The sequence below is a fragment of the Carlito syrichta genome, unplaced genomic scaffold (genome assembly GCF_000164805.1).
Source record: "Carlito syrichta isolate Samal-C Ts95f unplaced genomic scaffold, Tarsius_syrichta-2.0.1 Scaffold309418, whole genome shotgun sequence".
Lineage (NCBI taxonomy): Eukaryota > Metazoa > Chordata > Mammalia > Primates > Tarsiidae > Carlito > Carlito syrichta.
The window spans coordinates 586,391-607,199 of NW_007253514.1; the positions used below are offsets into that span (position 1 = coordinate 586,391).

Here is a 20,809-nt window from a genome sequence, read left to right on the forward strand (position 1 = left end):
GGATTGCCTGAGCCCGCGGGTTCGAGACCCGCCTGGACAACTTGGCAAGACCTCATCTCCTACAATAAATCAAAAATTAGCCGGGCGTGGTAGCGCGCGCCTATAGTTCCAGCTACTCGGAAGGCTGAGGCGGAAGCATCGCCGGAGCCCAGCAGTTCGAGGCTGTGGTGGCCGGGAGCCGCCACTGCACTCCAGTCTGGGCGACGGAGTGAGACTCCAACTCAAAAATAAAAATAAAAAAATAATAAATAATAAATAAAAATAACCTTTTCTTTTTAACTATTTGGTTACTCTGGAATAGTTTGTTCAGGAAAGTCAAAATAAAATGCTTGATTACTTCTGTTTATTTACCAGTGTTCAGAATGAGTTAGTACCTTAGCATCCTTTAAAATTGACCTGTGAGTTTTTATTTTCAAGTATCATTATGAAGACATGGATTTTAACATATCTTATTTATTTTAACCCATTGCAATCATTATGCTCAAATTGTCTCCGTCTTTGGCCATGCAAGCTTCCTTAAGTTGATTCCTGTTTGGTTTGATATAATGCCATTATTTTTGATAGTTTTCTTGCTATAAAATAAGATATTCCAGGCTCATCTGGAACTCTTTCTGCCTTAGACATTGAATCAGACTTTTCTCTAATGACTCCTAGTTTCTTTTAGGGGGAAATCGTATTTAGAGGCTTCGATCCAGGTGCCAGAGTTTATTTGCTACAGGCTAGTTATTATTTCTTGGACTTCACAGTGAACAGCGTTAGAGAATTCCCCTTCCCTTTCTTTTCAGAGAGGAGGAGAAAATACATTTGGAGCATACTGATGTTTCCAATTCAGAGTTAAGATTATAGATTTTATTTAATTTGTTTGATATTTTAAAAAGTTGTATCTCTCACTGAAAATCTGTGTCCCTAATGACATTAAGATAATTATAGATTTGCTTTACCCAGGTGTGTGTGTGTGTGCATGAGAGAGAGAGAGAGAGAGAGAGAGAGAGAGAGAGAGAGAGAAGAGGAGAGGGAAGGGGAAAGGGAGGGAGGGGAGGGGAGGAAAGGAAGAGGAAGAGGGAGGGAAAGAGAGAGAGGGGAAGGGAAAGAAAAAGAGAAAGAGAGAGAGATTGAGAGAATGTATACATAATGAAATCAGGAAGAAGACAGGCAGGAGCCATATCATGTAGGATATTAAAAGCTGTGGTAAGGAGTTTTTGTGTTTTTTCTCAGTGCATTGGAAACCACTGAAGAGTTTTAAGCATAGTAGTGATAGGATTTGATTAACATTTTAAGGAGAACATTCTGTTATATAGAGGGAGGCAAGATTGAAACTGAGAGAACAGTTAGTCTCTGGCTAGAAGTGGTAGCGTGTATCAGGATGGTAGCAGTATAAATGGAAAGAAGTACACAGATCGAGTGCCCGTTTAGGAGTAGAGTTGACAAGATTGGCTGATGGAGAGGGAACAGGGAGTGAGAAAAAGAAAATAACCCTCAGGTGGCAAAAATATATTATTTAACACAAGAGGAAACCAGTATTGAGATCTAGTTTGTAAAGGTGTTTTACAGCTGCTTCCCAAAGTGGCTAGAGTTTTTTTATGCCAAGCAGTAGTAGCTGTTTCTTATGTTATGAGGCCATATCTGATCTAACAAATGAAACTGGCATATAAAGTGTGCTGATGAGAGCTTTCTTTTAAATTAAGGAAATTAGAAACTTAAGCTTATCATGTCCTTTTGTGTATTTATTTACTATGGTGTAATAGGCAATTATTTTTCTATGATTGAAGTTAATTTTATATCAAAATACTAAGTTACAATCTAGTGGAAGTGATATAAAAATCAGCCATATAGACAGTTTTTCTTGGAACTTAGTCAAATGCATCAATTTATTGAGTATCTATTATGTTCTCATTACTGTGCTAGGAACTGAAAAGAATATAGAAATCTAGGATATAATTTCTACCCTTCATTAACTTAGAATTTGATTCAGTAAAGAAGTTTTATAATATCTAATTAGAAACATTGTTATTTCATCTATCAAAAGATACTATTTCACTTTACATTTCTAGGCTGCTATTCTACCATGTCTGAGTCATGAATATATTACCATATATCTGTTTCTTATACTGTTATATTATTTTTAAAATAATGGTCAATAAATTGTTTACTTTGTTTAATAAACAGATTATAACTATGTGTATATCTTACAGTTCTTTTGTGTCCCAGTCTCTAATATACATTACTTTACATATATTTACTCCTCATGATATACTTTTTGGTTGATTTGTATGTGATATTTTTACCTCATCATTTCTTTTGTTGCTTTGCTCTTTGATTGTAGTAGTTCATATAGATTTTGAGGATTTGTTTTATCATAGGTCAGTTGGGATATAACTAAAAAAGAGTCAAATCTATAGAGCAAATATTAATACTGTGGTCTAGAATAGGTGTTCAAGACCATACAAAAATAGGGAAGAGAAGGTTGTTACCACTTGCCAGTGACTTTGTTTAGTTCTCATTCTTTTTTGTTCTTTTTTTTGTGATCACCCTTATCTTCTTGAACACATATTCTCTCTTGGATCTTTTCCCATGTTTCTTACTAGTTTTACTTTAGCTTTTCCATGTATCAGAAAACCCATTTCCATGAATTATCCCTTGTTCTAGCCGTATAAATTTACTGGCAGTTCTCCACATGTATGGATATATCATATGCTTTTATGCCTGCTTGTTACCCCTGCTTTTTCTCTCTTACCTAGTTGTTAATCTTGTGCATCTTATAAGACAGCACTATTAAAAATATGGTCAGCAGACTAGTGCTAGTCCATGAACTGTTATATGTTAACAGTCCATGACAAGATGAGTATAGTAATTGAGAGTAAGTGTTCGGGACTTTTTTTTCTTTCTTTTTTTTAAAGAGACAGAATCACTCTGTAAGCAATCCTCCCAACTTGGCTTTCCAAAGTGATTCTAGGCATGAGCCACTGTGCCTGACCTCTGTTTTGTCTTTAGAACCTCATAGTGAAAATCTGGTTCAGTTCTGTATTAAACATTTTTATAGCAATTTTTATTGTATTATAAAACATCAATTCATGACAATTAGAAGTTTATAAGAAATGTGGTTCTTATCTATTGCAATACTATGAGAAAGGGATTGACAGTAGTGGGAAACTGCCAGAGAAGGGGGTGGCACACTTCATCGACAAAGGTACCTGCATAATGAACATTTGTATACCTAAACCTGAATTATACCCCACATATTTAAAATACAATAAAAAAAAAGAAATGTGATTCTTCACTGCAGATGGTTTGAGAAGCATTAGTCAAATGTGATATTTTCTGAAATCCTCCTTGGTCCTTTGTTCCAGACAGAGTATTTGATATATCTCATATATATTTATATCTCTCTCTCTCTTATATGTATTATATATATATATATATAATATGTGTGTGTGTGTATATATATACACACACATATCTTACAGCCCTCATCATAGTGATATGTTTTGCACTAACCATGATTTATTCATTTTAATTCTGTTTCTGGCATAGTGCCCAGCATAGAGTTGATACCATTAAGTGTTCACTGAGTAAATGAATGAAGGAATGAATAGATCTAACAGGGAAGAGAGGACCCGAGCACTGTACAGAAAGTACTGAATAATGGCAATAAAAATAAAGTGCCATTGAGTTTATTACTACTGGGAGCTGGGCCTTGGAACAAGGAATGAGGAAAAGGGAAGGACTGCCACTTAACACTGTTATGGAAGCCGTGACACATGGTCTGAGCTCTGAAGTGGGTATTAGGAATATATTAATAGTGAGTATACAGCTCACTTATATTTTTAATGCTATTTAAAGTTTTTAAAAATATCTCTTGCCTTATGCTTGTTTTGCAGACAATGTATTTCAAAGGCATTGAAGCAGGGAAAGTTCCCTATTTTCCTCATGCAGATACTATCATCTATTCCATCTCTACAGCAATTTGCTTCCAGGCAGTAAGTATAGCTTTTTGAAATGAGAAATAGAATGATTTGTTTCTAATGTACATTAATCTAATGGGGAAAAATAAAATCTGGAACATTTGTATGTCCCAGAACATTTCTAGAGTATTCCATTTTAAGCTTGTTTTTTGTTTTTCAGCAAGATAGCTTGCATGTTTCAAATCATTAGACTTGTTAACTTAATAGACCAGGTTCTGTTTTATGAGCACAACAATTTTTAGGTTTAAGAGTGTAATTTATAAGTAAATTATTATTTCATTACCTTGTGTAGAATACCCCAACTTAATTATAATTTATTGAGAAAAAAGATCCATAGACATAAATATGAGTAATTCCATTTTTCTAATATTACACAGAAAATGAGGATGGGGGAAGAACTACTTTAATTGAATCATTGTTTAATCTATTTAAATTCTTTATTATTATTGTTGATGTTAATGGTTTTAGGGCTGTTGCAAAATTTTGGAAACGACTTTTATTTGCTCTTTCTCATGGGAATGCTGCCAGGTTGATAAACTCATTAAAACTAGTGAAGTGTCAGCTATGTGATGGGTACTCAATAATGCTTCATGATAGTAATGACTTTTCACTTAATTATTATTATAAATGCTACATTTCTATTTGAAGACACATTTCCAAAGATCCTTAATAGTTAGATAAACACAAATGCATGTCTTTATTATGAGTGTCATCACTTTTGTTTTAAAATACAATGAACAATACAGATAGAGGTAAAACTACTTTATTGCCTAAGGCTTCTGCTCACATTTCTGTTTATTAAAAGAAGTCTCAAATTGTATAATCTTAGGCTGTCATGGAAGTTCAGACCTTGCGACCATCTTACTGGAAGTTCCTTTTAAGGCTCACCAAGGGCAAGTAAGTGACTAAGATGTTTTAAATGTTCATACCAAAAAAGTAGTTTCCATAAAAATATTGTGAATGTCTTTTTAAAGGAATGTTCTTTCAGTGGTAAAGTAGGTATTTACTTATAAATCAAATATGTCCAACTTAATAAAAATAACATGAGGCATTCTTTGAGTGAACATGATTCTGACTATTCTTTTCCCTACACCATTTTAGATATTTTAAGTGTTCTAGATTAATAACATGTTGATTTGCTAACTGCTAGTTAGTTGTTACATAAATACTTAAATCTAACTTTTAAAATAATTAACTTGTTCTTTTTGAATAAAAGTATTAAACAGATTTATTAAAGATCATCTCCACATAATTAACTGATACCCATTTTGAAAATAATCATATTCTGTTGCTCTTGTTGTGAGTGTACTTTCCTCTCATGGTTTTTCATTTTATTATTATTATTATTATTATTAGGCTTGATTTTAATCTAATTCTCTGGGAGGCAGCAGTTTGACCTAATAGAAAGACTTTGAAGTCAGGCAGACCTAAGTTTGAATCCAGCTCTGGTATCTTCAGCTGACTACTGTGAGAAAATTATTTAACTTTGTGAGGCCAAGTTTATTTCTCTCTACAAGGAAACAATAATATATACATTGTATAGTTGTCAGAAAATTAAGATATTTACAGTAGCCCTTGGTACTTAGTAGGCACTCAGTAAATTGTTGTTAATATTACTATCAATAATAATAATAATAATAGCAAATGCTTGTATAGTGTTTACTATATCCAATATATGATTTTAAGATGCACACAACATACATATATACATACATGTATGAATGTATATATGTGATCCTTGAAATAGCTCTATGAGTTCAGTTTTATTGTTATCCCTGGCTTGCATAAGAGGAAACTGAGATGTACAGAGAGTCACACAGCTAGTAAATGAAGAAGCTGGAATAGAAGAAGCCAGGCTGTCTGGCTTCAGGATTTTTCCTCTTATCAATAATGCTAATGTGCATCCTTTATAGTGTTATTATTGTTTAATCTTTTTTTATCATTTAGTTTTCTTCACATTAATGAGTTTTACCAGTTTATTTTACAAGGGAACTTACTTTGGAAAAGAACTGAAAATCACATTGACTTTTGGAATAGTGATACTGGCCAGTGATTCAAGACTAATTTCATTTAGCTGTCTTCTAAATGCTCATGAATAGTCAGAGACACAAAGGCCCATCCTACACATTAACCAAAAGTGTATCTTTTTAAAATTTCATGTATCTTAGGCTAGGTAATGGATAATAATAAGGTATGTTTTTTTGCTCTGTTGTGTCTGTTAGCAATTTCAAAATCTACATGTTAGCTTATTTATTGTTTGTTTCATTTTCTATGAATTTATTCATCATAAAAATAATAATGAAGGTAATTTTTAATTTGATACAGTCTAGTGGAAAGAACTCTAGAAGAGTTTGAAATAATAATTATAATATCTGGGCTTTAAGGTCTGGGAATTATCTTTTTAAATAAAATATGAGACAGTGTACTTTAAAGAATATCCATGTGACTTTCTTTTTTTTTTTTTGACAGCAGGATGTATTGAGAGAATAGAAAAGCTCCCACAGTGGGAGGGGACACAAGGGGGTTGCCTCCATGTGACTTTTTAATCTACCATTGAATTTAGTTTTTTTGCCATGTCAGCCTTTTCTGTTTTCCCATCCCATAAAAAATAAGTCAAATAAGGTGAATTATTATATTTCATAAACTTTATTAAGTATTGTCCGCTGTACTTGTTTTACAGATTTGCTGTCATGAACCGAAAAGTCCTTGATGTTTTTGGGACTGGTGCATCTAAACACTTTCAGGATTTTATTCCCAAGTTGGATCCAAGATACACAATTGTAGCACCAGAGTTACCCACAGAGTTTTGTTGAAGATGACTGTAATTTATTAATGTGGCTAAATGTTTCATCATTTATCCTGAAGAGTTAATTATGTTGAACACAATGAAGAGGGCCCGAGCTCGAACTTCAGTGTTATTTCAATGAGAGATATTCTTTTTTTTGTTGTTTTTCTTACCAATCAGAAACACAGAGGCTTTTTAGGAAGATGTTGCTTAATAATTAAGCTTCCTTCATAGCCAGAATCAGATTCTGGATCACTGTAGTGATTGACATTATGATATATTATCGGTTAAATTATGTCCACAGGCAATATTAAATAATCTGTGTGGAAATGTAATAACAAATAGGAGTACACTTAAAATTACTTTAAAAGATGTCTTTAGTTCATTCCAATATAATTCTTGGTTAAAACTAGGATTATATCTACATTTTAGGATTTACAAAGGATCACGGGTACATGGATTTGGTCTGTACTTTTTTTTAACTTTTGAATTGGTATCTGTAGTAGTAGAATGCTGTTGATTTACAGTAACTCTTCACAAACAATGCTGCTTTAGTATAGAGCAATTTAATTAGAGAAAGTGGCCATTTTTACTTCAGGGATGCAAAGATGAGTCTCATGCCATTTGGATAAATGTTGTAGTATCCATGCTCTTATTTTCAACTGGTAACATCACCTCTCTCCATCATAAGTTGGGCTGTTTGGCAGCCTGGTGGACCTAATGGCAGGTTAAGAGCAAATGGAAATGGACACATCTGATAGAATTGAAATGTATGTTTTAATCTTTTACAGAAGCATTACACTTGAATATTTAAAAACATATATTTAAAAACAAAACTTTTAATCCTTCTCTAGGTTTATTATGTTTGTTTTCATTTATATGGATGTTATTCTTCATAACTCGGTTTATATGCCATTGTTGCTTTAGAAGGGATCAAAGTCCAGTGAACAAAGTCATTTCAGCAAGTTTGGCAGCTTGTGCCCTCTTAGCTGTTTAATAGATGTAATGGACGTTTTACAACTGAAATAATATGAAAATCCAGTGGTTGTTTAAAAAGTCTATTTCATCACTAATTTGATTCAGGTTTTCCAACCTTCTTTTAAAAAATTGTCATCATTTTTACTGTTAGAATAAAGAAGTGATAAAATACAGTCACTGCTGATTATGAAAGTAGTTCAGGACAGCTGTATTGAAATATGATCACTAGAGTTTTTCAGGGAAATGTTAACTTTTCTAAGTTAATAAAAGGCTAAAGTGGTTGTGATGTCTACAGTTAATGTAACATATAGGGATAGTGATATTTTTAAAATATAATTTTGTTGCTGAAAATTTTTTAGGCTGTTGTAAATTATGCAGTAGAACTTCCATTGCAAAAGGAATTATAACCCAGACTTTAAAAATACTTAATCCCTCATATTCGGTTTCATCAGGCCTTGTATACTTCTGTTTATATGTAATCCTATCCTTGGTTGTTATGACAAAGTGAAACCCAACAAAAAGACAGACTCTTTGGTACCATAGAAACAGAGAGAGCCACTTTAATTTGATCAAAATTTTGCATTGTGATTAACTTTTTCAAATTGACCTGTTCATTTGGCAATGCTGTTAAAGGATCATTTTGGTTTCAGACTTCAAAAGTGATTAATAAATTTAATTTTAACTTCGTATCCACTGGAATCAAAATGATGATTGGTACTGTGTTTACTTTTTAAAAATGAAGTCAAATTAAAGCACTGAGAAAGCACTGCTACCTGCACCTCATTTTCTCTATTCAGAACTTGTTTATTTATTTTCCTGTCAGATTAAAAGAAGGTTAAATTCATAAATTATTTTTATTGACATTAAAAGACTGATATTGAAAGGCAAACTATGAAATTTGCTGACATCATTTTGTGAAATTTTACTGATCAAAATGTGCATTTCTGCAATTTAGTTTTTTTATAAATTTCAGTTATTTCAAAAATTTTATATAAAATGTAAAATGAAATAGCTGTCATGAAGCAGAATACAATAATGAATGTATAGCTTGAATGAATAGTAACTAATTTGCAGTGGCAAATGGTGAAGTCCAGTTTGATTAAATTGAGACAGACTGTGAAGAGTAGTTGCTTGAGCAAACACAGACACTTTGTTGTTTTCCTGAAGACAATCAAAATGATTATCTTTCTACCTCTAATCAGGTATTGATTGACGATTTTTTGGTATTGTAAATAAAGTTAAATAGATCTCTCCATTCCAAAACATGTTTTTTAGTTCATTTATACTCTGACGAAATGGTAAGTTTTTCACCAGAACTGATTACAGTAAACAATAATATGCCCCCTTAGTCTCTCTGACATCTTTATGTAGATTGAGATTAAAAAACAGTTGCATTCAGAGCAGTAGCATTATGGTCATTTCATTGCTATTTTCGGTATTAATAAGATTCTAACATTAGTACCAACTGAGTAAATATTGAGATTGGAAGATAACAAATTGTCTCAAATCTGTTAGATTTTTCCCAGCTTTTCAGCTGACAGTTTCAGTGTCCATTTTATTACTTATCTCTGAAATGACATCTTTGGTTCAGTTTTCTTTTTTCATAAATTCTTTGTCTGCTTCTGTAATTTTTCTTGACGTGTAAACAGTTGAGACTCAGTTGATATCTAGTTGATTGTTTTTGCCTTCATTTGTTATTATTTAGTCAAATGTTTAATTCAGAATTTTATCTTGTTTTTTGGTCTCTGATATTTTAATTTACTTTTAACTAGAATGAGCATATCTTTTTGGATGGAACAAGAAAATACTGTGTGTGCAATTGTCACAGAGTATTTTCTTGTTGTGCTTGACTATTCATTTTCTTGTAGGTTGTGTCTAGGCTCACATTTGATTTAATAGTTAATGCTGACATAATGGTTTCTGCTTGTATTTTATCAAATCCCTAAGTTTCTAAGTTCCCTACTAATGCATAGGAATGAAAATCAACGTCCTTTACTCTCAAGGAGCTTTGTCCCCTTGCCTGTGTCACAACCTCTCCCTGGCATGGTCAGGAAGCCTCTTGGCAGCCTAAGGGGACGTGCCCACTGGAGCAGTGACCCAGTGGTCTTGTTGTTTTTGGAACAGAGAAGCTATCAGCCCAGAAATTCCTTGAATTCTCTCTGTGATTTATTTTTATGTGTATAAGTAGCAAGTTGTTTGACACAGCAACAAGGTCATTCATTGCGCCAGAAGGCAGAAGTGTACATTCCTTGCTGAGATATCTGATCAACTTTCTGTCCCCTGATGCCCTGACTTGTTGCTGTTGATCCCCTTGGTATTCATTTTCACTGAAAATTGATTCATTTCACTTAGCTGGAAAAGAGTAACCCCCAAAAAACAAAAAACCATAAGAAAAGGAATGAAAGGTGAATATTTTCTTAGGGATGGACTTTGAGTGTGATGAGTATTAAGGTTATCTTAATTATGGAGGTATAGGAGACTGTTTTTATAGTTACTTCAACCCTGTGCCTTCTTTTTTATAGTCCATTTTGTTGGTGCTAAAGCCATTGCTGGTACTAACTATGAGGAGGGACCCAAAAAAACCCGGAATGATCTTTTGGAGGGTGGGCTCCCTTGTAGTACAGACTTCCCTTGCTAGGTAAGTGTTCTAGCAAGGGAAGCTATTGGCTTCAGTGAACCTGCTAGTGTTGTTGTGAGAGACTGTATTCAGCTTTAGTGAATTTTTGGGGAGATTCTTTCAATGGGTTAGTCTATTTCATTATGGGTGATTTACAAGTGCACCTGTCTACACCATGCTGGGTGTTCAGCAGTTTTTGACCAAAAACAGCATGGCCCCTATGTCTCACCCTCCCTATTCACCCCATCTCACCCTAGGTGACTTTTTTTTTGTTTCCCTGTATGAAAAATGACCTCAAAGGGAAATGTTTTGCCTGTGAAAGAGTTGTAACAAAAAACAGCAGAAGCACTGAATGGCATTAAAATTAACAAGTTGAAAAACTGTTTTGAGCAGTAGAAAGAGCATTTCTGTAGGCATATTGCATCAGTTGGAGAGTACTTTGAAGATGACTGAAGTTTAAACATATCAGAGTAAATACACAATTTTTTGTAAATAAATTCTGAGGTTTTTTTTATCCCTTCCTTGTATACTCTCTTCTTGAGTTAGCAAGAAAAAGAGTGTCAGGGACTGAGGTGATTTGGATTCTAGGGCTGCATGGTACTGGGTTCCTATTTCAAGTTGTGGCCTCAGGTGACCTTGTAATAGTCCTGTAGTTATGAACAGGATATCTACAGAGAAATGAGACTGACACTGGCATATGACTGTTGGGAGCATTAGGGGAGGGAAGAACTTGGCCATGATGTAGCATGTGTCCTAGGACTACAGCAGGATAATGATTGGCCTTAAGCTTACAGCTGTGGTGAAAAGCATGGGTGCTATTTTACATAAAGGAAAAAGTGAGTGACTTTTAGTTGGAAGAAAGAATTTTCATCTGGTCTTTTGAAAATCTTTCTCTTGCTCTTTGATGTGTGGTATCTCTCTGGAAATCATTCTTTTTTCTTTGGTGTGGAATCTCTCTCTCTCTCTCTCTCTCTCTCCCCCCCCCCCATTTCCTCCCCACGTCTCTCTCTCTCTCTCTCTCTCTCTCTCTCTTTGTCTCTCTCTCAGAAATCATTCTATTTCTCTTTGGTGTGGGGGTTCTCTCTCTCTCTCTGTGTGTGTTAATCATTTTCTTGCTCTTTGATGGTATGCTGTCTCTCTCTTTCTCTCTCTCCCCCCTTCCTCTTCCATCTCCTTCTTCTCTCTCTCTTTTTCTCCCCATCTCTTCTCTTTCTCCTCCCATTTCTTCTCTCTCTCTCTCACGCTACCCACCATCTCCTCTCTGTCTCTCTCCCTATCTCCCCTCCATCCATCCTAGCCTTAGAATCTTCATGTGAACCTCTTGCCTTTCCCTATTCTTTGTCCCTTTGTCTTTTGCTTTTCTTCCCCTTGCTGGTGTTACCTTATGCAAACTGTGCTCTGTGGACTCTGAGAGCTTTGATGCTAGCAGGTCAAGTGAGAGGCTTCGGAAGGATCATAACAATGCAGTAAGCATTTCCAGGGTCAATGGTTTTTGATATAGCTCTGCATTTCTTAGGCAGGATGGTATAGAAGATAATTGCACAGATGTGTAAAGAAGTGTTTCTCAGTATGTGATGCCTTTATGACCAGAACAGTCAATCTCTTCTCTTATTATTATACAACCCCATAACATCACTTGACTCTCGAATGTGTTATAACTATACAGAGGGACAAGAACTAATTTCCCATTTTCTTGTGCTTTCCTCCAAATGTATCCTAAGTGAAATAATATATTAGGTTTTATCTTTTGTCCCTACAGGCCTGAAATCCTAGTAATAAACACAGACACATATACTATCTGGTCAGCAACAGGGGCATCAGACCCAAATACAATTTGTACTTCTTTCTGCGGCTTGCAAACCACTATGGCTTGCCTGTTCAATTTTGTGCCACCTGCCCCCTGCACATACACTAAAACATTCTCATCTTGTTAGACTGTGGGTAATAGTATGTTCTCTGGTCTTTGGCACAGAGGCATACCTCATGCCTCTACCTGTCTTGCTGAGACGCAACATCCCTCTGTGGCTGAGAGGTCCAGACTTTTACCAAGTAGGCCTATTTTGACTGAAATCACCCTACAGTACTACTTTCTTCCATTCCTTAATTTGGACCAGCTAACTTCTGAGATCTAGTTCCTCAATATCTATTAAACTTTTTTTTGGTCATTAATTAACCTCTTACATGAATTTTCTTTTCAGATTATTTTTGGTCACCTAAGACCGCCTTGAGGCTATAGAGAAGGATTAGTACTGAAGATTTAAAAAGCATGAAGTGCATCCTATGGTTGGTCATTAAGGGATGGGATGTCACATCTCAAGCTATATTTTTCCTCCTGTTACTTTCTTTACCTCACTTTCCTACCATATCTTTGCCATATATTTCTTCAGCTTGTGTTCTCAGAGAAAAAAGAGATATTTCTTTTCCTGTTTATTTCAGGGAAAATTAAAGTTAGATAATATCTACAAAGCTTCAGGAAGAAATTCAGTTGCTTCTAAATCTTACTCTGCAGTTTTTGAGAGCCTGTCATTGCTCAGGGAGAGCACTAAGTCTCTCATAAGATCACAGAAGACAGAATAAATGAATCTGGGAAACCAGTCTATACATTTTTTTTTTATTAGTACTCTTCCTATAACTTATAATAAATTTCACAATAGGATTACAGCCATTGTTCATTGCTTATCAAATGGCTATTTAATCCTTCTTCCTTGCTGATAGAACACTGATATTTAAGACAGCTGTATGCACTGCCCCAGGAATGAATCATACTTGTCCTAGGTCTTTCATGTCACTCCTTCCTTCAGTTCTAGATATTTTTCCAATCAGTCTTTTCTTTGAGGGTGGTCATGTGACCCAGTTTTGGCCAATAAGCTATAGTGGAAAATCTGAGAAACTCTTGGGAAAAATCTTTCCTCTATGTTTAAAGGAAAGTTCTTTACAGCTCTGTTCTTTTTTTCTTGTTCAGGACACTAGTATTAGTTAATGGGGTCTAGATCTATGCCAGTAATCTTATAAACATGAAGTAGGTACCAAGATGTTGTGACAGAAAAATAGAAACTATCCCCCAGATGACATTCTTGAGCCACTAAATTGATGCTGATAATCACAGAACCTTGAGCATTTTGAGAAAACAAACCTCTGTTTCTTAAGGCTGTAGAGAGAGCCAATAGGATGAATGGATGGATGGATGGATAGATAGATAGACAGACAGACAGAAAAGAGAAGAATTTTTAGGGGAATTGACTCACATGATCATGGAGAAGTCCCACCACAGCCCATCTACAAGTTAGAGACCCTAGGATGCTGATAGTGTGATTCATTATAAGTCCAAAAGCCTCAAAACTAGGGAAACAAATAGTATAATTCTCGGTCCAAGACTGAAGACTGAGACCCCCAGGGTGGGATAAGGGAGTGTTGGTTTGAGTCCTGGAGTCCAAGACTGGAAAGTCTGGAGTCCTGATGTCCAAGGGCAGGAGGAGAAGAATGTGTCCCTGCTGCAAGAGACCAATTCTTATTTTTTCTGTCTTTATCCTACCTAGACCTCTAGTTCATTGGCTTGTGACCGCCCATATTGAGGCCAGCAGATCTTCCTCATTTAATCCACTCAAACTCATGCACCAGTCTCCTCGGGAAACACTTTCACAGATGCACCCCAAAACAATGCTTTACCACTTCTCTAGGTAGTTCTTATTCTAGTCAAGTTGACATCTTCACAGGCTCTAGTAGTCAAGAATTCTGTTACTTTCAGCTAAAGACACTTCTAACTGACATATTCCAATCCCATACAGATTAGGCCTCAGTTTCTTTTCACTTTATATCCTTCCCTCCCTTGATTAAGAATTCTCTTTTCCTCCACTCTACTTCTGCTTGTGTGCTGAAATATTGTCATCTCTTCTTTAAAGGTTTAGCTCATCTTTTAAAAAAATCTTAACAGTTTATTATGATTTATGTGTTATTTTAAAAACATTAAACATCAATTCATTAACCATATAGATATGTCTGCAAATAGTCTACAAAACAGAACATACTCTAAGCATGTTTAAGTAGACAATCTGAAGTTCCAGATTTTTCATTCACTTCATTATTACATTGTGACAGCCATGTCATTTTAAATTTCAGTTAAATGATATACGCTTCTTAAATCCAGCTTTATTGTAGATCCCAGCTTCTGTGTCATCTTACATTTGCCCTCTGCCACTTTTCCTTTAGGGTTAAGATGACTGATGAATGGCAGGTCGAGTGCCATATTTCTGTTATACCTCTTCTCAAGGACTGTTTTCCCATTTACTTAGTTCTTTCCTATTGCTGGGACATTCCAGGAAAAGGAAACTCCAGAAGGATCTATCTGAATAAACATGGCTGTCCCTCATTCCAGCCACAAATGAGCAAGAAACTCCAAATAGAGAAACACCACTTCGCTGGGTGTGTTTTTGCATCCCAAAAGCTAAATCTGTACCAACAGAGCTGTGGGAATGAGTTCTTGATAAACAAGATAACATTGCTGAGCTAGTTTTCAAACTTGGTGCACAAACACTCTGTAATCTGGGCCACTGTATGCCAAACCTGTATGCTTGCTAATTGGTTCTACTTTGTGTATGCTTTACTCATCATGCAGGGATTTCTGCTTGTCTCAGTTGCAAATACCATGCCGTTTGCAGCTTTAATTCCCACGTAAGGGGGCTCCTCCAGCTACAGCAGCCAAAGCATATTCAATATCAACAAATTTACCAAGCAGACTGAAGTAGTCAGTAAAAAGCTGTCACCATGTGCTGCCTTCGTTACCCAGAAAGCCCTTTGCTGATCTTCTATCTCTGTCTTACTGAAGCAGTTTGCTAGTGCCTCCCATAAAGCACATTTCATTGTATTCTGATTAGCTGTGTATTTACCGTTGCTCTTTTAGATTGTGGTGTATGTTTATTCTCCATTCAGTGCTTATCCTCCATTTCAGTGCCTATGTCAGGCTTCTTTATGGGGAATGGAGTTAGGATGGAAGGTGGGTATTCTTTGCACTTGACTGTTGAATGCCTGTTAACTTTATGGAGTCCGCAGATCAAATATCGACCCATAACTGACCCTTAAAATCTGGAAAATATTATCCTTGTAAATGATTTTATAAATACTGCAAGAAATTGGCTCCTACTATTATCCTAGCAGCTATTGGAGCCAGTTTGGCTTCAGGTCTTAGACAAATGGTGTTGTCATCTATTTCATTTGTTTGTTTTTATTTTTTTCCTGAAAGAGCTGAAATTCTGGTTTGTTCCCCACTTAAATAACTGCCAAATCCAACCCAGAAGTAGACAGGGCAGGGCACAAGTCTCCCACTTCCCACTTAGTTTCACAGGGTAAAAAAATTACAGGCAGTTTGCCCAGAATTACATTTCGTGTCTGACTTTTCAGTAGTGTATCATGATTTAATTTTTTTTCTGTAATAGATAGGATCTTAGATATTAGAGAGAGGGAAGGTGTTGGGATCACTCTTATCAATATAGACAGGGCTTTAACAAATAGCTTCTTTTGATATTCATTTTTAGGGGAAAAAAGGAAATTAGAATTGAAGAAGTGTGTCTTTGACATATAGCAGATTGTTTGTTTATGTCACATTCAATCCTCACACCCTATGAAGTAGATATTACTAGTTCTGTTTTACTTGTTAGGGAATGGGGAGTCAAAGAAGTTGAAAATTTGTACAAGGTAACTACACTGGAATTTGAACTTAGAGCTCCAGGAGCTGAAAATTGAAGTTGAAGTAACATCTTTACTCTCCTCCCTTAAAATTAATTATATAACACTGAAATAAAATGTTGCCTCCAAATGTTGTTTTGATGTTTTAGCCTAGTCAAAAGAACAAGAACTAGATTTTCCTTCTTACCTAAAACAAATTTTAAAAATTGACAGTACCATATGTAATAAAACAACAGTTTTCAGATGTTGGTCATTAAACCATGAGGGGCAACAATCATGAAAGAGGGAACCAAAATGAGTTGAATCCTATGGATGTGGATTTTTTAGGTCAGCCTGGGCTTTGAGAGTGTCAGTTCAGTGGGTCAGCCAGCCAAGTCCCCAGAGAGGGTCATCTCAAGGAGCTGGTAAGCCTAGCCCTGGAAATGTCAGTTCTAATGCCCTGAGAGTGTTGCAATTCAGTGGGCTGGCAAGCCTAACCCCTGAGTGTTGACTGTAATGGCTGGCAAATCAAGCCCTGAGAGTGTTGTTGGTTCAGTGGGCTAGAGAGCCTAGCCCCCGGGTTGTCTGAGCTTCAGAGTCTTGCCTTCTTCCAGCAGCTCTCCTGGTTCAGCCGGCTCCGTCAGCTGACAAGCCAGTCTCTGGAGTACACAGCTCTTTGGCTCTGATGATCTTCTGCATCTCTTCAGGTCACAGCTCTTTATGGTCGAGGTTCTTGTCTCATGCCCAGGAAGAATGAGGGACATGGACATCTGGAAAGTGAGAAAGCAGGGTTTATTGAGAGGACAGAAAAGCTCCCAGAGTGGGAGGGAACCTGAAGGGATTGCCTGTCTGGAACCAAAAACCTCATACTTATATAGCCCTAAGTTCAAGCCGATTGGCTAGCACTATCGGGTGAGCTGTAGCTGTTCAGATAGGTCTGTATTAAGGACCAATCAGCAGGAGGTAGGGGTCTAATGGTGAGCTGATTGGCTGCTTTTCAATTCCAACAGTGAGTACTTAAGCTTTAGCTTGAGACTCTGGCAGGGAGCTTGTTTACTGACGCTGAGCCTGAGAGGCCTGCTGGAAGTTCACTGCATTGTTACCAGAGGACCCCCTGTCTGTCTGCCTAGTCTTTCTCTAGCTATCTCCTGTCTCACTATGACTACCCTAGCCGATGCCTAGAGAGATATTCTATATTGCAGCTTTAGGCAAGAGAGCTAAGAGGTTGAGGAACAGAGCAGAGAGTCTAGAGAGGTCAAAGTGGATGAAGTTCTTAGGACAGAGTACAAAAGGAGAGAGAGCTGCACAGTAAGAAAGCATGTTGAAGATCCCCCTTAAGACTTTAGCTGAGTACTTAGTGCACATGAGGAAATTACCAAGACTGGAGAAATAACCACATTAAAGGAGCAGAGGGAACAATCACTGAAGTTTACACAAGGCAGTGAGTAGTTTGTATTCCTGCTAGCCAGAGTATGAAACTTCGTAATTCAAAGGGTATTAAATAGAGCAGTCCAAAAAGTATTGTCTCATGGGGATCAAAATCAACCCTAGACTAAAGGCTTCTCTGACCTCAACTGTTGAAGCCTAAAAGCTCAAATATCTCAAAGTTCCCAAAGAACTGTCTATTAGAGCAAAGCACAAGAATATCTGCAGGAATGCAAACATATTCAATATGCAGCAAGGTAAATTTCAAAATGTTTGACATCAGTATAAAAGTTATTAGGCATGAAAACAGCCAGAATATACAACCTGTAAGAGGAAGGAAAAAATGGAAACAAATAATAGGATGAATCCAAAAGGATATTGTAACTATATGCCATCTGGTCAACCGGAGGCCAGATTGAACATGTTAAATAAGAGACATAGAAGATAGAAAAGTACTAGAAACTTGTAAGAGATGAAACTTGTAAGAGATGAAAAATACATTACATTAAAAATACACTGGGTGAGACAGATTAGACAGCAAAAGAAAAGATTGTAGAATTTGAAGACATAGCATTAGAAACAGTTCCAAACTATTTAGATTGAAACATGATAGGAAAGGATATGAACAGAGCTTTGGTAAGTGTGAGTCAACCTCAAGCAACCTGAGATACACGTAACTGGAGTCCTCAAATAAGACAAAATCAGTGTGGGAAGCTGAGGTACAGAAAAAACACTGTAAGACATTATGGCCAACTATTTCCCCCAAAATTTGATTAAAACTATAACCTCGTAGATTCAAGAAGCTCAATGAACTCAAAATTTACAAAACATGAAGAAAACCACATCAATTCATGTCTTAGTAGAATTTCTTTATATTATCAATAAAAAGAAAAAAAAGGCATTCTATTAATATATACAAAGGATCCCAAATAAACGTGACAGGAATCTTCTCATTGAAAACTATGGAAGCCAGAAGACAATGGAGCAGTGTCTTTAGCATAGTAAAAGAAAACAACAGTCAATCTAGAGCAACCTGCACTTTAATGAGTGTTTTAAAAAGCCAAGTAGTGTAAATGCTACCAAGTGTAAATATGATAAATAAGTAGATAAATGTAAAAGTTACTTTTAAATTTTATTAAATGATAATAGATTGTTTAAAGCAACAATTGTAACAATTTATAGTAGAGTTTGTAACGTCAAAATAAAAACAGTTACACAAAGTTCAGGAAGGGACGAATGGAATTACACTATTGTAAGGGCCTTATACTATGAAGTAAATACAACTTTACATGAATGAAAACTGCAGTAAGTTAAAGACGTATTATATAAACACTAAAATAAGTTTTTTCCTCTATAAATAAAATTATAGCTAATAAGCTAACTACAGAGATACAGTGGAATCATTGAAAAACAATTCAGGTAAAAGAGAAGAGAAAAGAAGTAGGAGAGAGGTGACAAAGAACAGATGAGAGAAAAAGAAAATAAATTGCAAGATGCTAGATTTAAACCTAACCATATCAATAATTCCATTGGTTGTAAATTATCTAAACACCAATTGTCAGACTGAATTTTTAAAAAACAAAAAAACAAGACCCAACTATATGCTAACTACTCAACCCACTATAAAGACAGGACTAGTTTTAAAGTGAAGTATGGAGAAAGATATGCTAACACTAATTTTCAAAAAGGAGACTGGTTATAGTTATAGTAAACAAAAGTAGACTTCAGAGCTGAGAGTATTACCAGGATAAAAGGTGAAGACAGTCATTTATAATGATAAAAGGTAAATTCAAAGAAGACACAATTCCAAATCAGAATAGAACTTATAAATACATGAGAAAAAGATTCATAAAACTGCAAGGAGAAATAACTAATCCACAAATATAGCTGGAGATTTTTAATACCTTCAATAATTGATAAAACATATAGACAGAAAATCAGTAAGTGTATAAACACTATTAATCACCTTGACTTAATTGGCAGTAATAGCACTCCATCCAACAACAGCACGTTTTTCATATACATTCGATATTGACAGAGACAACACTTTCTATGAAATAAATTGAATTTTTAGTTAAAAGCCTTCCCACAAACAAAACTCTAGGCCCAGTTGGGTCCACTGATGAGTTCCATCAAACATATAGGGGGAAAATATACCAATTCAACACACACTTCTTCATAACATTTTTGAGGAGGGAAAACTTCTCATCTCATTCTTTGAGGCTAGCATTCTTCTGATACCAAAACCAGGAAAAGAAATTACAAGAAAACAAAACTAAAGCTCAATATCCATCCTGATTATAAATGTAAAAATTCTTGAAATGCTAGCAAGTTGAATTGAACAATGAATGAAAAGGATAATACATTGTGATCAAGCGAGGTTTATCTCAGGAATTCAAGGATGAAAGTCAATCAATTGAAAAACCAATCAATGCAATTCATATTTACAAACAAAAAAGAAAAACCATATGATCAACTCCACAGAACCAAGAAAAGCATTTGACAAACTCAGCATCCATTTCTCATAACTCTTAGCAAAATAGGAATAGAAGAGAATTTCCCAAATGAGGAATAGAAAGTAATTTTTAAATAAGGGGCATCTACAAATATTTTATACATACTTAATTGTGAAAGACCAAATGCTTTTCCTCGAAGAGCATCAACAAGGCTACTCTTGCCACTTCTATTTAGCATTGCACTGAAGATTCTAGCCATTGCAATAAATTATGAAGAAACAGAGCCATTCAACTGGAAAGCAAGAAGTAATTCTGTCTTTAATGGCAGGTAACATGAGTATGGATATAGAGAATCTCATGGAGTCTGAAAAAAAAAATTAGAATGGATGAGTGAATTTTGCAAGCCAATTCTAAAATATATATGGAAATGGAAAAGGTATGAAATAGACAAAATTGAAAAAGAGCAAAGTTAGGGTACTTATGATACCTGATTTCAAGAGATTATAAAGCTACCATAAATAAGACATTCTTGTATTGGTATAAAGACAAATAGATCAATAGAACATCATACTGAGTCCAGAAATCAACCCAGGTATATTTGCCTAACTAAATTTTGTCAAAAGATGTCATGGCAATTCAGTGGGGGAAAGGATAATATTTTTTAACTCTTGTGCTGGAACAATTGGATGGACCTTTGGAAAAAAAAAAAGGAGATAAAACCTTGACCCTTACTGCAAACTATTACAAAACTTACATCATATATATAAATTTAATGATATAAAATGTATTATTTTGAAACTTAAATGTAAAACCTGAAATTATAAAACTTCTAGAAGAAAAAAATAGAGAAAATTTGTGTGGTTTTAGATTAGGTAAAGATCTCCTAGCTATGACACCAAAAGTGTAGTCTATAAGAGAAAGTTTCTAT

General features: G+C 35.4%; 1 protein-coding gene across 2 annotated transcripts in view; it reads left to right on the forward strand.

Annotated features, from left to right (window-relative positions):
- The window catches only part of TMEM135 (transmembrane protein 135), a 287,168-nt gene extending 278,180 nt beyond the window's left edge, over nucleotides 1-8,988 (forward strand). For both annotated transcript variants that reach the window (XM_008067224.2, XM_008067225.2), the window contains 3 exons: nucleotides 3,879-3,977; nucleotides 4,792-4,859; nucleotides 6,643-8,988. In XM_008067224.2, the coding sequence (XP_008065415.1) occupies nucleotides 3,879-3,977; nucleotides 4,792-4,859; nucleotides 6,643-6,775 (300 nt within the window). In that variant the 3' untranslated portion in view covers nucleotides 6,776-8,988. The remainder of the gene's footprint in view (nucleotides 1-3,878; nucleotides 3,978-4,791; nucleotides 4,860-6,642) is intronic.
- Nucleotides 8,989-20,809: the final 11,821 nt, after the last annotated feature.